The following is a 27137-nucleotide window of genomic DNA, read 5'->3' as shown; positions in this document are numbered from 1 at the left end:
TCAGCACAAAGTGGACTGGCTATTAACACTATTCTTACAGAACACGAAAGTTCAGGCTTCTATCATTTTCATTTTAAAATATGAATAAAAATGGCTGCACCACTAGAAAATGAAACAAGCACAAATCTAACAACATAAATTTATTAGAGGACGTGTGCATACTCAAAACACACGTTCTGGTATTAACCAATTTATTAGAAATTCCCTGGTGGAATGTTCACCAGATGTCTACAGTTATTACTGCACACTTTTTTTTTTTTATGTGAATACGTTTTTTAAAATCATCTGACAATATTTGGGGGGGGGGGGGCATTTGTAAAAAATTGTGTGAAGTTCTTTAAACTCTCATACCTCAGGAAATGCTCAATTCAAGTCAAAAGCAATGGTATCGTCAGATGCATATTGCAAAGGTGCATATAATGATATCACTGCAGTTCCAGGATCTCTTCCTGCCTGAGCACCAGGTCCGCTTCCCTGATTCGTAACTAATTATTTTCCGCTATGTTTCAAGCAGTTCACTACGAAAACAGACAACATTAGCTCTTACAAAGACAAAGCCGATGATAATCATTTATACAACATAATTTCATTATGTCAGTTCCTACCATGCAATACAAGGCACCAAAAACATATTCACGTCAAAACTTACACCCATGTCTATGATACAGCTTGCCTCTTTTTCTTTTTTCATTTTCAGGGTCTGGTTATAAACTGGTTTTAGCATTTTGATTGTCCTTAAGTGAGTGGTGGGTGGGTTGTGGTTTATGCATGAACACTAGTATGTATGGTATATAAAGGAAGCAGGATGTGTATAAAGCTGGTACTATTTCTGTATCTCTCATTTTTTATTCACTATCATGAAAGTAATTTTTTTTTTTTTTTTTTTTTTAGCCTGCGTATGTGATTCATATCTTTCCACCATCCTGTGACTTCTCTGAAGATAATCTGAAAACAGTGGCACCCAAGTTATCAGACATCATTGCGGACATAACGCATCTAGCAATCATAATCGCAACAGTGTGAAAAGTCAGTTATTTCAAGAGGTTGTGAATTTTATATTTTTGATATGGAGGTGAAGTCTTGCAAGCCAAACGTGCATGCATGCATTTGCTACACTCGCTGCAATTCGAGGATCTCCTCCAGCCTATTCAAAGGCTCGCGATTCACCATCGCATCGCTACCAGGTCTGGATACGATATAATAAGAAGTTATCTCTCCAGAATCTCCAGGTCAAATATGATGATTTTACGGAAGTGGGAATTTAAAAAAAAAAGTTACTATATGTGCATGATCAGCCCAGTCATGTGAAGTGTTACCAAAGAAGCGTAAAGGGTTCTCTCTGAATGTGTGTGTGTGTTCTGTATTATATGTTCTTATTTTCCTTTCTTCGGAAAAATCCTTTTATTTTTCCCCCCATTAGAAAACGGCACAGCATAGCAGATCAAAAAACTGAATCGGAACTAATGAATCCTGCCCTTGTTGTGTTTAGTGGAAGAGCTTAAACCAGCTGTGCAACTATTCATGAAGCTGTGTACCTGTTAATACATACGATACATATGTGTATATATATATACGAAGTCCTGATAAAAATATATATATAAAGATACTAAAATGCTCAAAAACAACTAAAACTGCAATGTGTGTATAATAAAAAAAACGGTCGGAAGAATAGAATATCTTCCAGTACAAGCATTGTTGATGTTTATAAATCGCAAATTTTCAGCAGTGCTACTGTGTTGGAAACTGTTGCGTATATGTATATGTCTGTCTTTGTGTGAAATTGTAAATTTTGGCATGCGGACGCCCCATGATGTACATAGTATAAATAAGTAAATATAAATATACACATAAAAAAATCATTTATATATATAAATATATATTGTTGTTGAAATTATAAGGGTCAGTTTCTCCCCTTGGGACAAGCTTTTAACACGATCGTTTATTCCACCTTTAAAGTGATACAGATGTTTTTTTTTTCTTTTTTTTTGGAAATATGTAAATAGATAGACTAAGGTCGCTGCATCACAATGTAGCGAAAGACTTGTTGATATAAATATGTAAATGTACAGAAGTAAACTTTGTGATTTAGTGTTCTTTCATTGACGAAAATGAAACTGCAGTGTATAAAAGGGATAAAAAAAAACAAATGTCACTCGTTCATTCATCGCAAATGTCAGTTTTTTTTTGTCATTCACCATCTTTTCGATTTTGTTTTGATCATTCTCCAACATTTTCATGCGAATGTACATATTGTACATAACCGTGTTGTTGGGCATACTTGTAAATTTATCATATAATATCGAAATAGAGAGGAATCATGGGAAGGGAGGGGGGTTTAATCTAGTAGTGATACATACACAGTCCGAATAAGAGAAGTAAGTTGAATATCAACGTGTAATTTATGTAAAATTAAAAAAAAATTGCTGCATTAATAAAAACTGTGAAAAAAAAGAGCCCAATTGTATAAAATAATCGCCCCTGATAATTTCCATTTAATGTAACACACGTTGTTTAAAAAATATATATATATAGAAAGATTTTAATTAATAACTGCTCTTTTGTGAATGGCTGATCACGTGTATATTAGGGTGGATCGAAGAAAAGTGTTTTTTTTTTCAAACCTTTATAACATGGGAAAAGTTGTCTTTAATGAGAAGAAAAATGATGTTGAAAAATTCAAAGCATTTGACTTCTTCCAGTCATCAATCATACTTGAAGTTCATAAAAATTGACAACGTTGAACATTTTTCTCAATTTTTTTTTATATTTAAAATTTCACGATTGACACGCTATAATTTGTTATGCTTATTTTACGGTTCAATAAAATAAAAATATGATATTTCATTGTTTACCGGTCACGCGGTACATTTGAAATTATTGACCAAATGTTTGCAAGATTCAATTTTCTCTTGCCCGTTTTTCCAGATCCAAAAGACTTACTCGCCATAAGAAGGAGGCTGCGTCTTTAGTTCCACCCATGCCCTACCCATCCAAAGTAGGGGTGTATGTAATTTACATTGTTTTAAAACTAATTACAAGGGCTTAGATTTCTATGTCTGTGTATATTTTTTATTTTTGGGCATATTTTACATATTTCATAACTTTGATAAAAGATAAATTTTTTTCCCCGCTATGCCAACTATGCTTCAGACTGGGTTTTTTTTCAGTTCCTACCTCTGACGAGAGCTCTTTCTTCTTCCCCCATTATTCAGGAAACCCCCCAAAACATATCACTCCCTCCCATAGGCGTATGCAGAATTTTCTCGAGGGGGTTTCAGATTTTTTTCCCTTCTGAGGGAGTTTTTACTTTTTCCTGAAAAATAGCACTATAATCTTTGCTGGGGGGGGGGCATACATCAATACTCCCTCCTCATTAACCTGGGCCATCTGACAATTTATCAAAGGATCAAACCCCTGCCGAAGAACAGAAATATGATCACCGACTGATAATCTTCACAAGGATTTAAAAAATCATGCGAAAGAGCGGTGAATGTAAATTGTATCATTTAGGGGCTAGAATTTTTATGCACTAAAAATGAAATACTGCCGCTGATTGGCCGAAAAACCATAATTTCGGGTTTTCCAACCAATCAGCAACAACATTCACCCCTAGAGCATAGAAGTCCTATTCCTCCTTGGACACTGGTGCATGGCTGTAAGTAAATTAATCATCTGAATCAGTGATGTTAACTCGTGAGAAATTCTCGATATTCTTTTTGCAAAATTGGTACATGTGGGGAAACTTCTTAGTGTTTGTGAGAAATTTTGAATGTTTTATCAAACAATAGCTTTCCTAAAACTAAATACAGTCACCACTCATTTTTACAAACCCATACAGACATGAAAAATAGTTCATAAATTAATGGGAAAGACATTTAAAGGAATGGTATATTATTTAGGAGTAGAAAATTAATTCATAAAAACTTGTAAATTGGGGGGGATTCGTAAAATCCAGGGTTACAAGACATCCTTTTTGCTGCCATTTTAAGCATTTTCCTATGTTTTAGAAAATTCGTCCTTTTGCCCTCCTTTTCAGGTTTCCAGGATTCTTTTTTTCTGAAGGGTTTTTTTTTTGCGTTGAATCACATTTTCATTGACATGAGTTTTTTTTGTTGGTTTTTTCCCCTCAACACGTATTAGCTTATAGCTTTTTCAATTCCCAGAAATGTTTCAATTTTTTGTTTTTTTAAGTTGCTATGTTAGAAAATTTGTTGTGGCTGGTTTTAATAGTCAAATAGCGGCGATATTTGTTGTGAAAACTTGAAAAGTGACGTTATTAAAGGTGCACGTGCAGGCATCCTCCTTTTTTAGTTTTGGAATCTGGTTACCTTAGTAAAATGGAATGGCAACTGTATTTTGCTAAATGCTTACTGGTAGATAACAGCATGCTAATGCTGAATTTGTGGGGAAAACGTAGCTGTTTAAAGAAAGAAAGCTGTGTCATTGATTCCCTGATGCTCCTAGTGGTTAGTAAAATGAATTTTTGTTCATGCAATAAGTAACGGTTTAAAATAGTTTAGACCAGTGGTTCTCAACTTTTGCAAGCCCATGGCCCGGTTTCATTCATTTTTGTGAGTTGAAAGCCCAGTCAAACACACAACCAACAGAAAATGAACGAGGGAAAAGAAAATAGCTATTCACTCGTGGCCCGGCGGTTAAGAAACACTGGTCTAGACTGTAAGTGAACACTTTCATTATCATATTATTTTGCTTAAACTGATGTTATCTGAGATGGGAATGAAAAATTTCGGGCATTTGCAGATTTTTAAAGGCATAAATATACATTTTTAGAAGTTTGTAGGACAAAAATCTTAGCCCTACTAATTACCAAAATTGACTTGGATTCATTGTTACTTGTGTTTCTTTCCCAAGTGCACACATCTAACGTCTGACTTAGGCCGGGATTACACTATAAAAGTTTGTTTATAAAACTTGAAAAATGCAACCAATAGGCGGATCAGTTAAGTTCGCTCGAATGTAACAGATGTGTTTATTGGTTACATTTTTCAAGTTTTATAAAAGAATTTTTATCAACAAAGTTTTATAGTGTAATACCAGCCTTATGCAGGACCGTAGCATGCCTTCTCTGGTCCCTGGAGCAGACCTTTTGGTCTCCCTTGAAAGGGTTATTATTATGCAAAGTAAGTGTAAGTTTTTTGTGGGCCCCAACTCTGCCTGGGGCAGTGCCCCAGTTGCCCCAGCCTAGTTATGGCCCTGGACTTGTGAGAAATCGGACATAATTGATCTTGATAACAGCGTAGATCTGATGTAGCCACCCCATCTTCATGTGCACATACTTTATTTGATTCAGGCCTCTATAGAAAGTTTTACACATCCCTTGACTGTCTGTGTGTCAGGGAAACTTTTATGTCTCTGTTGGAGTTGGTGTCTCAGAATTGATGAGTTAATATTTCTTTTGGTGAGAGAGAGACATTTGGGGAGGATACAACAGGCAAGTATTCTCCATTAAGTTCAGTGTAATCGGTAGCTTGAAAGTTATCTAAGGTGGTTCGAAGTGTCTAGTTTTTCCTTTAGAGGCGGATTGTCTTGCTTTTAAAATTTTTCTTTGGCCAGGATCTTGAATTGGCAAATGCTCTGGACAATATCTTGACTTCATTGCTTTGGATGTGTATTATAAATACTGCTGGTCTTTGCTTGGCATCTTTCTGTCTACTTGTAAGAATCAAACAATCTACAGATTTGTATTCCACTACAGGAGCTTCTCACACCCAGTAAGCTGTTGTCCAATGGACCCAGAAAAAGATTTTGGCCCTGTGGTTGCGCCATCTGTATGCTGAAAAAATATGGCTGAAAAGTAGTTCATTGAAGTGCAATGTAGACATGCTCAACTGCAGTGGTCTTCCCACGTGCAGTTCTCTAGCTGACGAATGACACCATTCTTCCATCCGCTGTTAGTGACAGTGCCCTCACACCCGATTACTTGTAGCATTCACTCACAACATATAAAATATCTGAAACAAGGTCTCGCTGCGGGACAAAAATAGACTTTTTCCTTGTCACTTTTTATACTTAAAACTACTCAAAAATAAAGCTTCAAGCACCATTTTCAGAAACAATTTATTCTACAAAAAAGCTGGGAAACAAAGAATTGGAAAGAAAAGAAACCTAAAAACGAATATAGGAAAAATAATTTTGTGGTTTCACTCAAACGACCGAGTAATAAGCTAAGAAAGTCAAGTTTTCACCACATTCCAACAAAATCCCATTTGGGTAAGTTATCACTTTACTTTAACTTCCCAATGTAAACAAATATCACGAAATAAACACCTGTTGTATTAGACATTTCTGTACATATTGATGTTTTTTTTTCCTGATACGCAAACTGTTTTTGTTTTTCCCCGTGATAATTCCGTGATTTGGACCACTACGCACCGCTCAGGAACAAGCGAACTGCGTAATGAAACAAAAATTAGGTCAATATTCACGTTTTAAAATATTAAGGACGTTTTAATTTATTACATTGAACCATTAAATAAACATTACAAACTACAGCGTGTCTATCGTGAAATTTTAAATAATGTTATAATTAAGTAAAATGTTCAATTTCTCTCTTTAAACTTAAAACACGCGGCGCCCCCAAAGCAGAATATGCCAAACAATCAGTGCTACTGCGGTACAATCTGGAGGAATTTTTTAAAAAAATGTAGGAAACATTATTATGGGAGTTTTTACTGCAGAAAATTTCCATTCAATCGAGGGCCCATTGCAGAATAATGCAAAACATTCTGCTCTGGGGTGCTTCATGACCAGAAGATGTCAACCGATTTTAAACTTTTTTTACACGTTGTTGTTCTTATTAAAGGAGGCAACTTTTACGGGTTATATAGCAGTTTCAGAGAAAAAAAAAATTCTACCCTAATGTATATGGTTAATAACTTGAAAATGGTTCACGCGCGTTTTAAGTGTCTCGAAGTCCCTGCCAACAGTTAAAACCGATTGAGAATCAATGTTAAGAGGTATTGATAATTAAGGATAACTCGAGAAAGAGCAGATTTAAAAATTGATATTAAACTCGATTTTTGTTTTTAAAACTATTTTGATTTTTGTACAGAGACAAAAAAAAAAAAAATTCATTGCATCTGTTTCCCATGTTTGCTCAAACGCCATCACTGCAAATGATATTTAAAAAAAAAAAGAAAAATCTGCAGGATATTTTCACTTCTTTCATTGTGATTTTCACCATGTTCAGCTGATCTATTTTTGATGTGAAAATAAAAAATTGAAAAAAAAAAAATCCATGTGTCTATATATTTTGTGTCTTCAAAGCAGTCCTGTTATTGTAAATATTTCGAAATGGGCTGCGAGTGTAATTACATAAAAAATAAAAATGGTTTCCCTGTGAAACATTTGGAACAGTGAGCTAAGTTATTCGTAAAAGTCAAATAAACAGCTATCAGAAATGACTTCATCTAGTTTTTCTTTGTGTTTTTTGTTTCATAAGTGACTCATTTCGATTTTTCTTACCATTACTTTTGTTTCTACGTACTCTTACCCTGTCTAACTGTTGCTGTAAAGGCCGTTTCACGTCACGAAGAAGTGGGCCGTGGTAGATTTTCACTTTACGAAACCTAGATTTGATATGTGTGTTATGATCTGCTTTTCTATCATCCATGTTAGAAGTAAGCAAATATCAGATCTATAGCAATTTGTTTCCAATCTTTGGAGCCCCGCGGCCCTGTAAATCTCTCTTGCCTAAGTGAAAGGCCCGGGCATACACACAACTTGGAGGAAATGAAACTGCAAATCTTTCTCACATTCACACGGCCGGTGATTGAGAAACACTGAGGTTATGGGTTTGCTGTTTTTCTTCAGTTGCATGGTGATGAACTAAGATCTACTGTGTCACAGAGCATAGGCGTTAGCAGAATTTTCGCTTCTGAGGGGGTTACGGTAAAATAACACTAATCTTAGCTCGGTGGGGGGACCCCCCTTGTGTACGCCATTGACACAGCGCAAATTATAACGATGAGACGATTTCGCAAGCGTTTCATTTCGTCTTTATATAATACTCGTGAAGCAGTCGAATTATGATCGTTATGGGTGCCTCCGGTCGAATCAAAAGCGCCGACACTAGTTGTAATAACAAAATTTTCTTTATGATCCCTACATTCTTGAGGACCTTGGAACAAAAATTGTTTCATACTTTCCAGTGAAGAAAAATTGGTGTTGAGAAACATCTCGTGGTCTAGTGTGATAAATTGAGTGCTACTGTAAATCGCAATGAGTTCAAGTGTATTAGGCTTTCTCATAAATACCAACACTGATGTACGTGCACAGAATGATCGTCATCGAAATCAATATTAAGTGTCGATTTCAATCAAGTGATGCGAGATTTTAGTGAAGTTTTCAGGTCACTGTCAACAATTTTAAAAATAGAATTCAGTTTCGGAAACCGTGAGTTTGTAGATGAGAAGTCGGGAGAATTGAATATTAAGCAGTAAGCGGAACCTACTTTTGAGTTGGATGTGCATGCATTAAAACATTGATTGATATAATTATAAACTTTATATTTTGTCAAGCATAAAAATAAATAATAATATTATGGCACTGAAGTACAGCATATCTCCATCTACTCGCTCAACATTTTTGATTTTGAAAAATCGGACCAAGGTGGGAATTGCAAATTCGAATAGCAGTTTTAGGACCCCATATAAAAAAGACCAGACCAGTGGCTCCCAACCGGGGTGCGGGAGAGTATTTTTAGGGGTGCGAGATGGGGAAAAAAATTACATGTCGAATAATTATTTTCAGGAAAATTAAAACGATAAAAATTGAATTTTTCGATTCCTAAAAAAATGTATAAATCACACCAATCAATCATTCTGACGCCTCACAGAAATGTGTCGTACGAATTTTGCGTTGAAAAGGTTTCTTTTTCGATTAGTGATCGTATTTGTGTTCCATTTCGGTTGAGAAAGAAATGCTGTTATTTACTTAAAACTCTTTTTCATGGTTTGTTTACACTGATATCTCGTGTTGTTAGCATGTTGTTCTTAGATTTGATACTGTGTCGTGAACACAGATGACTCAGGAAAAACATCAAAAATTCAGTCGTGTCAAAAAAACATTAATTTATAGTTATTGCGGCTCGAATTTAATAAGTGAAGAACTATTCTCTCAATTAATCTTTTTTTCCAAATCTAAAATTTTTTTTTTTAATTTCGTTTTTTAATTAATTTTTAAAAAAATGAAGCCAAAACTAAATATTAGCCATAGCCGAAAAGACATTAAGCAATAAGTAAAAGAATTCATAAAAATTAATTGTTGGATAATTAGTGTAATCAATTTCAGAAAAAAACCCTGAATTTTCTGACAGGTAAAAAACTTATTATCCAAGGGGATGCGGGAAGATAAGTCGCATTGGAGTGGGGGTCCGGGAGGGGAAGGAGGTTGGGAACCCCCTGATATAGAACGTAAATAAGTTATTTTTTCCTTAGAATCAAATTCTGCTGTAACGAAATTTTTTAACGAATGTTAAGATTCGTAAAATCTGGAAACCCTATATAACGAAATTTCATTTGTAACGAAGTAATTTCTTTATTCCCTTGGAGTTCGTTTTTATGCGATTCGACTGTACGTATTACCATTTGTGCACAGCGTAGATCTTTTTTATATATAGTACGGGGTGATTATAAAAAAACTATCCCGACATATGGGCCCCTAACTATCATACCATTCACAGAAACTGAATGAAATTTTGGCATAAGGTATTTTGAGGTATGCGTTCAAGAATGATATGGAAAACAACAGTGTCACTCTAACAGTTACGGTTACAGTGAGAAAATTTCGAAAATATCAAATGGCAACACCAAGTTTTTTGTATTGGAATGCGATCTCCATACTGAAAAACACTAAATAGCGTTGGAATGGCACCTGTAGCACGAAAATCCCCGGAGCTAGGCAAGTAAAAAGGACTTTGCCGTGCACCAGAGCATTAATGTTCGTTTCATTCGTCACACCGTTTCTTCGGCTGAGATCCCAGCCTGATTAGTCCTCCACAAGGTCATGTGGAGAATTTGTGAAACACAATAAAATGCTTTATTTTATGCTGCTTCTCTGTCCTTATTGGTTGTCCTCACTTTTAGCCTATCTACCGCCGGTGATTTTCATGCTACAGTTGCCGTTCGAACGCTATTTAGGGTTTTTCACATTGGAGATCACATTCCAATACAAAAAACTTGGTGTTGCCATTTGATATTTTCGAAATTTTCTCACTGTAACTGTTAGAGTGACACTGTTGTTTTCCATATCATTCTTGAGGGCATACATCAAAATACCTTATGCCAAAATTTCATTCAGTTTCTGTGAATGGTATGATAGTTAGGGGCCCATATGTCGGGATAGTTTTTTTATAATCACCCTGTATACAGATTTCCTCAATAGTTTTATATTTCTTCGTTAGTATGTCCCTCAACTTTTTTGCCTAAAGGAGGAAAATATCACGTTATCCAAAAAAAAGCTTCATTTCGATTTTGAAAAAAAACACGTTTAACATAAAAAATATGTTTATATAGTCATAATTATCTCGCATTCGCTCCTCAAAGTTAAGAACCACGAAGGCCTGGGTTCGAACTCATCGTCGCCGTATAGTGGTGGTCGGCTGAAGTTGGTTTTTTGTGGTTCCGAACTTCGAGACGTGAGTGCGGGCCGATCTCCTCATCGTTAAAAGCCTCACCACAGAGGGGCAACACGCCTACAACGATATAACAATCATCATACTTCACTAATAGTTTAAAAAATTGATGCATCACTACACACAACAAGCATTACAGAGTAACAAATTTCACGTTAGGTTCACAACACGTACACGCACATTCCAGCACGTACCAATTCGTTAGAAATTCCGCAGAGGAATGTGGACGAGGTGCATTTATGGTTTAGTAGTAGTAGTAGTCATAATCATCTTAATGTTAATTTATAATTGGTGAAAGTTATCTTCATCCACAATTCGTAAAAATACGGGGGGGGGGGGGGAAACCATTAATGAAAAAGTTGGGGGGGGAAGAAAACAATTTTTTTTTTTATTTCTAAAAAAAGGAAAATTCTCGTAAGCAATTTCGGAAATGTCTCTCATTGTTTTCCAAAACGTCTGCAGTACTGTACTATATATATTTCTTTGGTCACGAGAATTATGTATATTATTTTGTATGGAAAGAAGATAAAAACTCGAGTGCCGGTTAGACACGTGTAGGTTTTTAAACGACGGGAGTCATGGACGCTATTTACTCAGAAGTATTAGTAACTGCCGTCGTTGCAGGGATCGTTATATATTTGATATTTAAACTATGCGATCGAGGCAACAAGTTCCCCGTCGAAGAAGAGCATGTAAATGAAGGTGAGCTCGTTGTTATATATATTATTATTAGAGGGCGCCCCCTTATCTTTCCTGGGAAGGGGGGGGGGTGCCCGCTTTAGTAAACATAGTATTAAAAACAATAAATAATGAGATTCGTTTCCCTCATGGGGTGGGGGCCCCATGGGTTTTATATAAAAGAAGAGCCTTAAAAGTTTTTCCTATTACCTATGAATAACTTATAAACTGCGGGGGGGGGGGGAAAGTAGCAAAGTACACTGACGTGCCAGAGAAACCTGGTACAGAGGAGGGGGAATCGCCCCTTTCCAAGAGCTGTATAATATAAGGGAAATTTGCCTATCTCGTGAAATAGGGGATGATCTGATGCACCTACACAATAAGTCGCTTCTCCGACACATTGCCCTGGATCCACCTGCTTCCGCTCCATTTGCAGCTGAAGGTTCTTGCCCCCAGTCCATTTGCACCTGAAGATAGTTTGGTTTTATTTGTCTTCGCTCCATTCGAAGCTTGGCTTCATTCTCAGCAGCTGAAGATTTTTGACTGGGCTTCATTCTCAGCAGCTGAAGATGTCTGGTTCTGCTCCAATCACAGCTGAAGATGTCTAGTTTCGCTCCATTGGAATTTGAAGATTCCCGCCTCTGCTCTATTCGTAGCTGAAGATGCCTGCCTTCGCGTAGGTGCTTATACAGAACGGGACGATAGGAATTGCTGCACCTCCTAAGGGCCGAATAGTATGGGAAAATGTGTCTGTCCTGAAATATATAGGATGATCAAATGAACTTACAAAATTTGCCTCTCCTGCCCCATCGTTCTGGATCTGTGCTTGCTGTTGATGGATCGATTTCTGCTGTTAAAACGTCAGGTTTTCGTGATTTAAGTGACTTTGACCATGGCCAAGTAGTCTGCACTTGTGAGGTGGTTACAGCATTTCTGATGTAGAGATGAAATTTGGATTTTCATGGGTTAATTTCCCATAAGCGTGATCAGCGCCAACATGGCAACTTTTTTTACTTTTTTGTGCTGAAGTTGGCAAACCTGACAGCTGAATTAATATTTGTTAGTTTTGGCAACCGTTTCTCAACTATGTTAATATTAACCACATATCAATTTACTTATTAATACCATCACTTAATAAACACGTGTTTCGTTAATTCAATTTTTTTTGTGTAATTTTGTTTTCTTATTTCTCCATATATTTTGAATATCGCTGCATTTTTGGTTGATTCATGTAACAAATTGTTTTTTTTTTTGTGTAAGTGAACGTGTTCTATGTTGGCTATCGTGAATTGACCTGATGCGAAAGAAAAGTCGTTAAGTTGGCCTTGACCAAGCTTATAGAAAATTAAACCTTTTTGTGCAGAACCATCGCAAGAGCGTTAATATAAAGAGTCTGGAAAACATCTAATCTCTGACAATCGTGCGGATGGAAAAGATCCTGAAGGAATGAGACAAGAATTGTTTCGTGTGATAGACTTGTAACACTGTCTCAAATCCGCACGTATTCTAATTGTGGGGCATCGACAAGTGTCAGCATGCGAACTACACGGTTCTTCCTTGATACTGGCTTTTGAAGCTGAAAGCCCACTTGTGTACCTTTGGTGACTGGAAGGCAAAAAACTATGTACCTCACGTGGGTACTTTCAAACAATGCTTTCTAATGACGTTATCGCATTGTGATATACAATCTAAAGAGAAATACATTGATAAACCTATGTATTTAATGCAATTTCGATTGTAGGGGTTAGAGAAAAAACCCTTGAAAAACCCATTTATCATAAAAATATGCAAAACGTAGAGCTTCCACTCTTCGGTAAAATGTCTTACTTTCTTGTAAGACTACTTTTACCAAGAAGTAGGAAACTCCTACTTTGATAAAATTTCCTACTTCCTAGCTTTGTCCTACTTTTACTACCAAATTGTATCAACAAAATTCGTGTAGATAGTTGATTTTAATTGAGCCGGGAATCATAGATATATTGTCAAATTGTGCAAATGTTGTAGATCGCAATTAATGATTCTGTCAAAGCAGAAATTGTATCATTTTTAAGGTTATTTGGGAGGCTAGTATGCTGACCATTTGGTTTATTAAGCCGGGTTTTCCTAAGAGTAGAATTTCGGCTCTGTGTGCAGCGTGAAAATGCTGATTGGTTAAAAACCTTAAATTCATGTCTTTACCAATAAGCGTTTTTACGCTATATGTGGTGTAGAAACCTGCTCCTAGGAAAACCTGGCTTTAGTTTGCATTTGCTTAGTTTGAGGGTTCAACAAGTAGAATAGTCATTAAAAACTTCTGTCTGGATGGAAAAATAATTTTGTATTTAATTTTCATCGTTTTGGACAGTAACTAACATTTCTCATTCGAAATTATCGTGCACCTGTATAGGGGAAACAACAGTTTGCATTACAAAGCAGGTTGGATACACAGGCTTATTCTAGGTTTGGTGATTCTGATGCTATGCAATAGCATTCAAGGTAAATCCCCAATATACGGTATACCGCGATTTGGCTACTTTTTTATCGCCAAACCCGCATTGGGGCTAGGGTTATTGCTCAAATACCAAAAAATGATTGGTGTGGCAACATCAACATGTGGAAATAAAAAAAAAAAGACCCATCTTTTTATACAGAAGTCAATAATGGCTCTAATTAATATCTTTACACGATCAACGATAACGCTGAAAAAAACCAGGAAATAGCAGAAAAAGCAAAGCCAGCTTTGAGCAGAACGGATAAGCAAAATGAAATGGCAACAATAAGCTGGACAAGAAAAGCGGGTGCAGTGGTGCCATGTACATTTTAAGACCTGGAAGAATTATGTTGGCGCATATGAAAATTTGGTGACAAAACGGTATACCATATATTGAGAATTGGCTGCATTCAATTGTTTTCTATATTTTTAGTGCATGCAGAAGCATAAACAATATTTACAATGCTCAGCAAAGAGCTACAAATGAGTGCTTCATTTGTCAAAAGCGATTACACTGGTATTGAACACTAAAATATATTTTTTCTGGTTTTCTCTGAGCTCTACATTGACAGCCAATATAGTGTGGCATCTTTGTTTTAATCTTCAAATTTTACTGTCATCACCGTCGTTACCTTCAAAGGGGATGTAGTCTTCTGTTCCGCCTATCGTGTTACTGGTACAAAACTTTCTAAGGGATTTGATGATTTTGGTGGAAGCACCGAATTCCATGCCTCGTGAACCCACTGGCACAACCGCTAGGTCAATTTTGGGTTTCTTCGAGGCAGTGATTCTCAACCTTTTCTGACTCGCAGAGCCTGTTTCAGTGTATAATTTCTGTGGCAGAGATCTGTTTGACTTGAGAGAGGTGCCTTTTTAGTAAGCAAATTTCTATGGCGCTGAGCCTGTTCTTACTCTAGGTGCCCTTTTTAGTAAACAATTTCTATGGCGGAGCCCTGTTTGACTCGAGGTGCTCTTTTTAGTACACAATTTATATGACAACCCTTTAGGTCTTTTTTTTAAAATCAAATTTATTGATTAACTTTATTTTTCTTGAGCGGCTGCGGAGCCCCTGATTGAGAACCGCTGCTTTAAGGCATCGATAATAGTCTTGTTGATGCTGGAGACTGTGAAATACACTCAAGTCCGTGGGATATCAAAGCCAAAGGATCATCAAAACATCATTAGTTGTGTGAGTTTGAATGTAGCTGCAAAAATCACTACTGATAAGTAATGACGTTGTAATTAGTATTGTGCCATTGACCCAAAAGTAAGTTCCACACTTATTGCCACAATTGGCATCATTAATGTGTCACCATGTGGTTTTATTCAGGGCCGTAGTGTGCCTTCTTGGGGGGGGGCGTAGACTTTTTCTTGGGGCTTCTCTTGAAAGGGTTATTATTATGCAAAACAAATGCCAACTTCTGTATGAGCCCCCCCCCCCCCCCAATTCAGCTTGGGGCTCAGGAACAGTGCCCCAGTCACCCCAGCCTAGTTACGGCCCTATTTTTATTACCAAGTTTGTGGCTCAAACTTTTGTTCTGCATGTTTCATGACTAAAAATGTTTGTTCAGGTACTTCAGGGGTCTGTCCAGCCAAAATGTGGGTCTGTTTTCACGACCCTCTACGAAATTCCAGATCTGAAAAACAGACCCTTCACAAAATATATGTTAATGGAACTGCGAACTTGACATTTCATTTCTTTTGTGGTAAACTGACTAGATCATTTCGCTTCTTACAAAATTACTTTTTTTTCACAAAATTAATGAACGCTTTCACAAAAATAAGAAAAATTTTCACTTAAACCAGGACCCTACAAAAAAAAGTCTGGACAGACACCTGTACGTGTTCTATCACTCCTTAAAGTTTGTCCTACAAATTCTAAATCAACTCGTATTTCGCTTAAGCTGCCGGGGACTCTATGTAGGTCAATTTTGTGACTGTTTGGAGAGTGTGTGTGACAATGGTAGGAGAGTTTCCTAGGTTTTTTTTTGGCGATAATTTCCTCATTGCTTAGTCAAAAAATTATAAAACTTACGGCTATGTTAAAGGTTCTGGATAAGCGAGGGTGTTGAGAATAATCAAGTTTCTTCTGGGGTTTTTCTTAATAAATGAAAATTTTTTAAGGGGACTTCAGTTTTGAGGGAGCAAAATAAAAAAGTCGTTATAAGCGGCGTTTTCTTATGATATATATATTTTTTTTATTTTATGTGAACTCATTTTGATTTTTCCCTCATTAATTTTGTTCTTAGTGGAAACAAAGGAAACAACTTGAGCTGCTTGTAAAGAGATAAACCATTCAAGTTGTATGAGATTTGTTTATAGTATAATTACCGATAGCATTGGAGTTTTATTGAACTTTGAAACATGCGGTCCTGTCATGTGTGCGGATGCGAGGACACTGATATCAATGATGCTTTATTCTACTGTCGCGAGTGTGGTACGCAGTTCGCAGAGCTTTACACGCAAGAAAAGTCTGAGGAAACGTTTGGAGGTCTTGCTCCCCCTGTGACCTCTGAAATCAGGTCTTCGCAACAGAAGAGCAAGAAAAAAGTTGAGCAAGTGAAAGAACAGAAAAGGACTTGGTTGACGCATGAGGCTTTCAACATCATCTTGCATTGCCAGGTAAAGTCACTGATCGAGATGGGAGCTTCGGAAAAGCTCGCCGACATTGTGTTGCAGATGTGGGCGGCTTATCTCCGCAAGTCTAACATTTGCTTCAAAGCGGAGAGTTCGGAATACGGATGGGCGCCTTCTATAGATTATTCTCCCAGAATAAGGGATTTACGAATATTATGTGGTGAAAATTTTGAAACGAAAATGAAGAAACGAAGCAGTCTGGACGACAGCAATGAGAATTACTTTGATTTTTACGAAAACAGTGATTTCTTACCTGTAGATATGGATGTAGACACCAGTGTAGAAGCAGTGCCTTCTAAGGAAGAGTCTTCATTGGTGACAGTGAACGAGCTCGATAACTCTGTTTCGTTTCCGCGTCAGAAGTTGCCACAACAGTTCAAAGGAAAGAGAAGAGTATCTAAGATTAGTACCTTGTGGATGACTCTACCAAAAACTCTATGCTTTTGTTATCTGGGTTTGTTGTATCTCGAAGAACAGATCCTCTTGAGCGATATCATTCGTTTCGCCCATGAAGGTCAGATACCATACATGGATGCAGTCCGTTGCCTGCCGGAAGACATGGAACTTTGTTGTTACGACCGAGAAATGTTTGTTAGGAACAGTATCCCAAAGATGAGAGATCTCATCTACATGAGCTCGAAAATGGCCAGAGTGATATGTCTTCCTAGGTTGAAGCACCCTCCTCTGCTTCCAATTGCTTCCCGTTTTCTAAAAGATCTGAATCTGCCCAAAGATCTCGCTTGCTACATCCGGATCCTTTTATCGATGGTGCCACCGGCGATGTCTTGGGATCCTGGTTTATCTTCAAGTGCCTCAAATTTCCGGGGCATAATTGGCATAGAGGCATATGAAATACAGGCGATGGCTTATATACTGATTGCTTTGAAATTAGTTTTCGGTATGAATGACGAGATAGAGTTCGACCACAGTAAAATCGTCAGACAGATTAACAATCTAAGAGGGCCCAGCAAGTTTAAACTCTTTGAGTGGGAAAAATGGTATTCCTTACTTAGGACGAGGTCTGAATTTCTGAAGCACCAGCACTTATCCTATTTGAATTTGGGTCACGCCACAGATGTTGGAAGTCTTTCGTCGTATTACTACTCTACGGTGAGTAAGTGGTGTCCCAAGAGCGAGGCAAAGTCAGTTCAAAAATGCAACACCAAGGAGTACAGAAATTCTTTGAGGACAGTTTTTTCTAAAGTTGTTTCCAGTGCATCACCAGCGTCATTCTCCTCTTACCCTACGAGCTTCCCGTGCATGTCTGAAGTCAGTCGCAAGGCTGGAATCACCACATCCTCTCAGCAGAACTCTTCTTTTTCGGCATCCAACTTACAGTTTCAACATTTGCTTGAAGACTTTTCTTCCTGTTCTGCCGTGTATTCGGCGGAATACTTCAGCAAGAAAACCGGAATCGTTTTTGATGCATGCGCTGAATTATTCACAAGGCTGAAAAGCTTGGGGTGCTTTTCTGTGAACGTTGACCAAGATACTGGTTCAGATGATAGTGTAAAAGAAACTGTACGTTTGTTCCCACAATATTGGCTTATTGCCACCAATAGGAAGAATGCTAAGCTCTACGTGAATTGCTTGCCCAGGACATTCAAGTGGCTGTTGCAGTATTCGAGTGACATGATATTGTGCGATCAAACCGATCTATATTATACGATTGTGACAACTGAGAAAACATTATTTCCACTGAAAAAATAATTATTTTCTGAGAACCATTATGTAGCCAGGCCGAGCGTAAAATTCAAATTGTATTATTCGCTGAATCAGTCATAAACAAGAACCAGTTTTTGGTAAATTATCTATCAAGGAGGTGCTTTTTTTATTTTATAATTGAACAATGTAGATTAGTATCTCTCTCAACCTTTTTTGAGCCAGTGGTCCCGTTCAGACCATATTTTCTTGCGTGTCCCCCCCCCCCCCCCCCCCGCCCCCGTCTTATCCAGGGCTCCTACTTTTATCCAGGAGTGAGACCCTTTGTACTTATTGAATTGGAATGTAGTCTAGACCCGCCAAACTGTCCAGAATGTTCTCCCGATTTTAGCGGAAAAATCACAAAACATTAACTGCACTTGTCATTTACGGCATATGCTTTGCGGGTTAAAAATAAATATTGGACTTGCCAGATGATCCCATCCCGGATACCAAAAATTATGCAGCTCTTGACAGACAGACGATTTTTTTTTTCTACTCCAAAACAGATTCCTCTATAAAAAACAGAACTTGACTGACAACTGGTTGTGCGTTTCATCATCTTTGGCATACTGCGATATTCACTCTCCTGGCATCAGCCGAACTGATTTTAGTTTTTTCCCCTTTTTTATGCGTGTGGCTCCCTTAGAATATCCCGGGACCACAAAGAGGGGCATACTACCTTATTCTTAATAACTGATCACCCATACAAGAATCACCCATCAAGAATCCAGCTCTGAATGCAAGTACGATACAATTGTTGAATTCTTAAAATCATGTGGGACAGGTAGAAAAATTTCTTTTTGGGGGAATTTCATCACTGATCAATCATCGCCCAGCTAAAAATTAACAATGTGTTGTTGACAAGATAAGGAGGAAAATAAATTTTAGAATGACGCTAGCCTGAAAAAATGGCGGAGTTAGTTCATTTAAGGAAATGGGAATGAAATGGGTTGAGAAGAAATTATAAATACATAATACTTTTTGAGCCATGTTGCAGGCTGATATGCATTATTATTATGATAAGAATAATTCCCATGTTCAGTGGGATGGAGCTGTGCCATTCCCCCCTTCACAAAGAGTGGTTATGCTGTATATGTTATAGGGCCTATATGGTTATTATGAATAATTACCGGCCGTTTCGGTAAGTTCGATGAATTTGAAGTATATGAGCAAACTTTATCACATTTGTAGGTCATAATGCATAATCGTCAAAGGTGGTGAATGCGATAAATAAGCCATTGCTGTATTGTCAGTGGTTCTCAACCTTGGCAAGCCCACGGCGCGATTTCATTCATTTTTGTTAGTGGAAGGCTCAGTCAAACACAAGACCAACAGAAATTAATGAAAATTGTATTCAAAAAATTAAATGGCTGATCATTTGTGGCCTGGTATGAATGTCAGGGCGCGGTAGTTGAGAAATACTGGTTTACAATATGTATGTAAGGAAAGCTAATATTACAAGATTAAAATTTTTATAGCATGATTCGCATTTAGTTAAATTAGTTTCCATGTCAATATGCACATGGCATCGCATAGCTGCTTCATGGTCAAATAAAAATAATAGTTATCAGATAATACAGTAATATAAAAATTGGCATCAAAGACCATAAAGTCTAGACTGTCCCCTGACTATTTTACTCGTGATCTTCATTTATTCATATCCAAACTTATTAATAATGCTTTGTGACCCCTTAATAACCTGCCATGGTTCCTGTTACATTCAATTTTCACCCATTGCTCCCCCTAAAAATATCCCAGAACTGTAATATGGAGCCAGTTTGAGAACCACTGCTTTAATCAATTGTGTCCTTACCGCCCAAAGCACTCTATTGCTTTTATGTTAAACGCTGCATTTTTTTACTTGTAGCGTATTCGTTCAAAAAAATGGTTTGCGTTTTTGTGAGAAATTTTTTGTAACCTGAGGAAGTTTCTTGATGTGATATTATATTTGTATGTCTCTTGTTCAAAATGAGATTCAAATCTCTGTAATTTGCATTCATACAGTGAAACCCATGTTAACGGACACCAATGTCAGATGTGGTCATTTTTTTTTTACATCCAAATAAAAGTATGCATTTCAAACTCATTAACGACCACCCTTCTTTTACTGGCATTTTTTTTTTGGTCCCACCGGTGTCCGCAAATGAGAGGTTTTACTGTAGGCCTACTATTTTGTTCTTTAAAATGGTTAGGTAGTGATTTATGCTGTGTTTGAAACTAGCAAAAAATTGGTTTCCTGTCTCGTTTGCATGCTGTGGAATATTGTGGTTGTTCTTTTTCATTTGTTGAGTAATTTATTTTTTCCCCTATTTTGACATGTCTGTTGATATTGATCTGCATGTTTGAATTTGAATAAAAAAAATTATATTCAAATTATATTTGTATCTTTTATATTGCTTATACCAAAGAGCTCATTAATACTTATTGCAGTGGATGCTCGTTATAATGACCCCCCCCCCCCCAGACTCATTCAAGTAGGTCAAACTCATTCAACGATGGCTTTTGTCCATTTCTTTGCAAAAAAGAAAACGGGACAGAGTTGAGGTTTGCTTATTGTAATGGATTGAATGATGTTTACCAGTCTTCATATTGGTCAAAAATAATATGGTAGAAATGTGAAAATATTTGGGATCTGTCACATTGGTCGCTATAACGGACTGTTATAACGAGCATTGACTGTATATATGGTGACTCTTTAAATTGTTTTCAAGCAAAAAAAAAATTGAAAATTATATAAGTGTGAATAAATGAGTAACATTATATATATATACAATCCCTAAGGAATTTCTTGTGGGGCAAAAAGTCTTTTACCTCTGTTTTCGAAATGACGTTGTACGTCGTGAATGGGAGAATAGTGGGAAATTCTTTTTTTAAGGAAGTTTTTACAAACCCTCTGATGGTAACAAGAAAAGATGTTTGTCTTATCGTGCAGGGAAATAGCTTAGCAGCCAATAGTCCTGGATAATAATTGAAGATATAGTGATCGATTTTAGTATAGAATGTAGTATAGAATTGATGTAGAAAAATTGGTGGAAGCAGCCTTTTCACATACTATAATGAATTTACTGACATGAAGAAACATATAACGGACACTATAATATTCATTCACAAAACATTGCAGAGAGTCACTGGGCATCCCATTTCATTTCTGCCACTCGACTTGAATGCTTAATGTCCTCTATACCATTTCTGCCGCACAAAGTAGATATAAAAGAAGAGCCTAAAAAACATAAGTTAAATGTTTTTGATTATTCACAGATTTTCTATATTCTCCAGTACCCATTTGGTACCATTCAAAGGTACACTTTTGAATTAGCTCATCATCGTATGTTATTCAATTCATTTAGTATTTCTATGGATCTTTGCACTTTTACTGCATTACATTCACTGGTTTGCACGATGAAAGGAACTTTATTTTTCATGATTTTACTCATGGACAGAAAGCTCAAGCCTGGGGCCCAAAACAATGCTTATCATTTTTTTGTTTCTTCACACCATAAATTCACTACACAGAGAGGCCCTAGTGGCCCCCCAACAGAAATCTCAGCCTAGAAACCCTGCTGGATGATGTTGTGAGTCATTATTTTACCACATACCAAGCTTTTGACTGAGCAAAAAATAATTATACAGTTAGTAACAGTGCCGTCTTAAGACATGGGTCCACCTGGGCATGGCCCAGGGGCCTCAAGAGAAGAGGGCCCCTCAAAAAAAAACAAGAAGTAGTTGACTTTTTCGAGAATTTGAAAGGTAGGGCCTCAGAAAAATCACTTGGCCCGGGAGCCCATGATGCTGTTAAGATGGCCCTGGTTAGCAAGCAGACAAATTCTAGGTCTTGAGTACATGAACACACAAAATTGTGAACAAAGGAAATTTCTGCTAGAAATTATGAAATTTTATTACTTTACTAATGAGTGGCATTGATGTATTTAACAAAATAAATGCATTCAATGCACACACAAAACACTAGAGGACACTTCTCTTTTTCTTTTGGATACAGGAGACTGATTAGATGACTGCATAATTTTTGATTTATTTAAGCCGCTGTGTGGTCGTAGTGACAGACTGGCATCTCTAGGATCATAGGCGTATGCAGAATTTTCTCGAGAAGGGGGGGGGTTTAAATTTTTTTCCTCTGTAGGAGGGGGGGGGGTATGTTTTTCTTGGAAAATAACACTATAATCTAAGCTTGGGGGGGGTATGTTTTTCTTGGAAAATAACACTATAATCTAAGCTTGGGGGGGGGGTTAGGACCCCCTAAACCCCCTTTGCATACGCCAATGTCTAGGAGCCCCCCCCCGCTCATCATGAAGATACAGGTTCAAGCACCATTAACCGCACAGTGGTGGGTCATTTGAAGTTGGTTTTCTGTGATTTGTAATTTTGAGGTACAAATGTGGGTAAATCTCCCATTAAGTCTCACCGGAGATAGAAACAGACATACAGCGATACCGATATTTAGTCATTACACTTTTCTGTGGTTCCCAACTTTGAGGCATGAATGTGATCCGATCTCCCCGTAAAAAAGTCTCATCACAGAGAGCAACAGGCCTACAACGGTATAATTATTTATTCATTACACTTTACTCACTATGACTTGAGAAAAAACTCATACTTTAAAAAAACTGATTTCAGATGGCAGCAATACACATAAGAAACATTACACTTGTAACTTATCTGCTTTTATTGTATCATCGAGAACATAACATGTTGAATCAGCATTAGCTTCAGGTCTGTGTCGAGTCACAAAAATCCTCTCGTGCAGTCCCCGCACTTGGCGACTGTTGGCCACAATCTTTGGTGAGCCGCCGCACACTGAAAAAAACTTCATGAAAAGTACACTATATACATACACACATTCCAACATGTACCAATTCCTTAGAAGTTCCACAGAGAAATATGGACGAGGTGCATGTGTTGTTTAGTAGTAGTCATTACACTTCACTTATAGTTTGAAAAATATTCATATGTTTTTTAATGTATGATCTGTTGATTACACACAGGAACATATCGTCCCCTCGTGCCAGAAGCATGAACGTGCAAATTTTCACTTTTGAGGTTTATCAGCTGGTTGGATCCCTGATTTTGCTAGAAAATCGAATGTCTAACCCCTGTTGAAACACATGTTACAAAGCATTTTAGGGAAGTGACTCTCGTAGAGTAATATAGATAGAGTGATAGACTTACCAGATGTCCTCCTTTTTGATAACATTTTAAGCAGCGTCCTACGTTTCAGAAAATTCACCCTTTTGTCCTCCTTTTCAGATTTCCACAATTATTTTCCATTTTTTTTCCACTCTGAAACATGCAGTATATCTTGTTTTTCCCTCACCCATTTTTATAAGCTTTGACCAATTGCTATCAAAATTCCCAGAATGCAAGAATCTGAGTTGCCCACAAGCTGGGCAGATGGTATCTTCACCATGGCTTAGCTTGCTCCAGTATAATATTAGAAAAAAAAAAGTCCACAAAATCACTCTGGAAAAAAATGAATCTTCAGTGTCCATTTTAAGAATAGTATTGTTTGCTCACCAACAGCTAATGCCATGTACTGAAGTGGGAAGGGTGTTGCCTCTTCCATTCAGAAATGAAGAAAATAGGATGCACAAACAACACTGAATACCAATTCCTGTGGTGAAATCACCTCTGGCAAAAAAAAGCAACACTCCCGAAATAAGAATTTTTATTTTTTTTCTGAGGGTATGCAAAGAAAACCTCTCGCCTTACTTCAGGGAAAGTAATAAGTGCCCAAGTGGTGCAGGGGTAAGTGGAGTCAGAAAGCACAGTGGGCGAGATGTGAGAGTGTGCCTGCATGGCGAAAATGTAGAACACAGTAAAGATGAGTAATAAAGAACAAAGAATCTTTATTATCGAAAACTTCACAACAAATGCTCAAATGAGTGACCACCAGCTGAAATACAGGTGTTACATCAATGACGCAATTAACTAAAATTTTTACATTTTAGGTTAAGGGTCATTCAAGTATTACGTCAGCATTGAGGGGGGAGGGGATTTCGGATTTGATGACAAGTGGGGGGGATGGGGGTTTGAAGTTTGCTTACGTCATCAACCATCCCTTTTTGAAGATATGAAATATTCTAAGCTGCTGGGGGAGGGGTAAAAAATGGCTGAAAATCTGCTTATGTAATACTTGAATGGCCCTTTATGAACAATTAATAACGCTAGTGTGTTGTTTATAAAGCTCTGAGAGCTGAAAAATATCTGGAAGGGCGGGGGGTAAAAATATTGTTGGGAGTACACCGGGTATTTGCTATAATAGAAAGTATTATTGTGAGTGAAAAAAAATTCTGAAATTTTTTGTAGTAAAAAAAGTTTTACAAATTAAATATTAGAAAATAATTGATTTTTTTTTCACCTAACATTGATTAGAAATTAACTCTTAACTGGCGAGGTGCACAGGGCCGTCATTTCAACTTTTTCCGGGGGGGGGGGGGGTAAAGAACATGTACTCAACGTATTTATAATTTTATACATATATTATATAAATATATTATACAAAATATATACTATATTTTTAGTGTATTTTCAAAAGCCGGGCGGGCCTGGCGAAGTGGTGCCATTTTGTCTCCACTAAGTATTAATGTATTTAAAAAATCAATAAAAAAAGGTTTTGTAAAAGAAATGGGTTTTTTTACATGACTTCATTCAGCTATCAATTAAGTCACTGAACAATTTTTCGAATTTCTTGAATTATTTTCTCAAAATGATCATCTACCAAGACATGCATTTGAAAGAAATGGAGGAATACAAGACTTTTGACATTTTTTTTTTGAAAAATTATATATCGTTTTTTTTTTAAATGTAATTTTCATGATTGAAAAATGAACAGATATGATTAAAATATTTCTATAATATAAAATTTACAAATTACAATAATATTTACTATATTTTTCACAAGCACCAAAATTAGTCTTATTCTAAGTCGGAAACACAGTCCTTGCAAACAGCAACAACACAGCATGTTGATCACACAGATCTTGCATATAATTCTTCACTAACATCACTATCCTCATGCTCAACTTCAGATATCAGATGTTTCATGGTTAATTTGAAACCATTATAAAAAAAAACTGCCGCTCTTCTGAGACACCATATCGATCTGAACACTCCGGCCATCAGACAAATAAAGACTTACGCAAGTGGTGTGGTGGGGTCATTTTTGCCCCCCCCCCCCATGGAAACTTTGATCGATGATGAGGGAGGAAAAAATAGAAAAACATCATAAATTTGTCAAATATGTGTAAACAACTAGCTTTGAAAGGTACTGAAAATAAGATAGTCCCCAGATGCATTTCTTTCTCAATGGGTGGCAAGATGAAAAATGTGCGAAGTCAAGATGATCCAACCACGCCAGTTACAGGTTTGTGGTGACCGTGTCCACCACTGGATGGCGCTGTCCACGTAATAGGGAAAAGAACGTGCCTGCACGATGTTGGAACTGAACTTGGGTTTTGCCACTCAAACGAGACAGACACGCTGTACACTCGTTCTTGTAGGTTCTGTTTATTTGTATTTAATTGTTTAATAAATGTTCAATTATATCTTTGAATCGTAGAAGGCCTTATGCCTTCTACGACAGGTTAAAGCATATGCATTGACAAAAATCAGGAATATCCCAGAAAGCCAGGACATATGGTAACCCTATGGGAAGGGGGAGTCACACTTGAAAAAGTATTGGAACCACTTTATTAAAAGAATGCTAGCAGTAAATCACTAATTCATTCGCATGATATTTATAGAATAGAATCTTCTATGATGTTGATTTGATTGTAAATTTTCTCTGAATTCTAGAATCCCAAGAATCAAATGATCTGGAAAATAAAAAGAAAGATGGCCAGAAGAATGTTTCGAAAAGTAAAAAGTTGGTCGTTGAGAAAAAGAAAGAAATCAAAGACAAATATGCTCATCCTTGGCTCCTATCCAATCTTAAAGGACACAGCGGACAGATTTTTGATCTTGATTTCAGCTCTAATGGGAAATATCTGGCATCATGTGCAGACGGTAAGTGTTATTAAATGTTATAACAAAATTCAATATTCAGTTCCTTGGTAGCATATACATGAGCGTTATTTCATTTGCTGATGTTATGAAAAAATTGCTGCCAATCGCTCTGAACACACTTTTCAGTCAATAGTGTAGTATAGCCTACTCTTCAATATCCTCCACATCCCATACAAGATTGATGTGCGGAAAATTATCGGCTAATTGACAAAATCTGGTGTATCTGAAAAAGTATCCATCAAAATTTAGTTGAAAAAGATTTTTTTTCTTAAATTTGTATTTTTATTCTGGTTTTACTCACAGTATAGTTATTTACTGCAAACCATGCTATAACAAACTTCAGGAAGTTGGTGTATGAAAATTTCATATACAGGGTGGTGTGGAACTCTATATATAAACTTGGAGAGGAGCTAAAGAATATTGTTAGGAATCATTAATCACATAGGAAAGCATGGTCGAAAATGGATGGGTGGCGCTGTACGGACATTCTGAAGTAGATAGATTGGTTATGTTGGTCCCGTCGCATGGCCCCAGATCACCTGATTTATCTCCTCTTGTTTGAGCTCAAGCTAGTCCTCAAGCTAGTGATTTTTTTTTTTTCTGCCTTAAAGGTCATTGTTTACAAAACAGTAGATTTGATCTGCGGGCTTGGTGGCACAAATTGCCATTGCTGCTGCTACAATCTGTGAAATGTTCAGCAATCTATGCAGCATAGATGCCATGCGTGCACCAATGTCAATGGGCAAAATTTTGAACACCTCTGTGATGCTCTTGTAACTATTATTGCACTCTTTTTTTTTTGGGTAATAACGCGCTTTACACTACTTTCTGTATTGTCCTTACTGTGTCTTTATGTCTCTTTATCATTTGAGGGTGGCATTTCCGACCATGCTTTCCTATGTGATTACGGTACCTGACAATGTTCTCCACCTTTCACTTTTATTCAAGTTTGTACTTGGAGTTCTGGGACACTCT

General features: G+C 37.0%; 2 protein-coding genes across 4 annotated transcripts in view; both read left to right on the top strand.

Moving 5' to 3' along the window:
* Positions 1-7424, top strand: part of spen (spen family transcriptional repressor split ends) — a 170149-nt gene extending 162725 nt beyond the window's left edge. Inside the window, exon 16 of the mRNA XM_089251300.1 lies at positions 892-7424. Coding sequence (XP_089107426.1) covers positions 892-1023 — 132 coding nt within the window. The 3' untranslated portion in view covers positions 1024-7424. The remainder of the gene's footprint in view (positions 1-891) is intronic.
* Positions 7425-11081: 3657 nt separating this feature from the next.
* Positions 11082-27137, top strand: part of LOC149069172 (transducin beta-like protein 2) — a 29971-nt gene continuing 13915 nt past the window's right edge. Inside the window, exons 1-2 of one of the 3 annotated variants that reach the window (XM_089250451.1) lie at positions 11082-11356; positions 25953-26162. In XM_089250451.1, coding sequence (XP_089106577.1) covers positions 11233-11356; positions 25953-26162 — 334 coding nt within the window. In that variant the 5' untranslated portion in view covers positions 11082-11232. Of the gene's footprint in view, positions 11357-16051; positions 20514-25952; positions 26163-27137 lie in introns of those variants that run through there. The other 2 variants (XR_016195106.1, XM_089250450.1) reach the window with 2 other exon arrangements.

This window comes from Pholcus phalangioides, unplaced genomic scaffold (assembly GCF_987345545.1).
Source record: "Pholcus phalangioides strain wild (caught in Gottingen) unplaced genomic scaffold, Ppha-v1.0 ptg000024l_1, whole genome shotgun sequence".
In the NCBI taxonomy this organism is placed as follows: Eukaryota; Metazoa; Arthropoda; class Arachnida; order Araneae; family Pholcidae; genus Pholcus; species Pholcus phalangioides.
The sequence above is the reverse complement of the archived record's forward strand: the minus strand, read 5'-3'. Positions and strand labels throughout refer to the sequence as shown.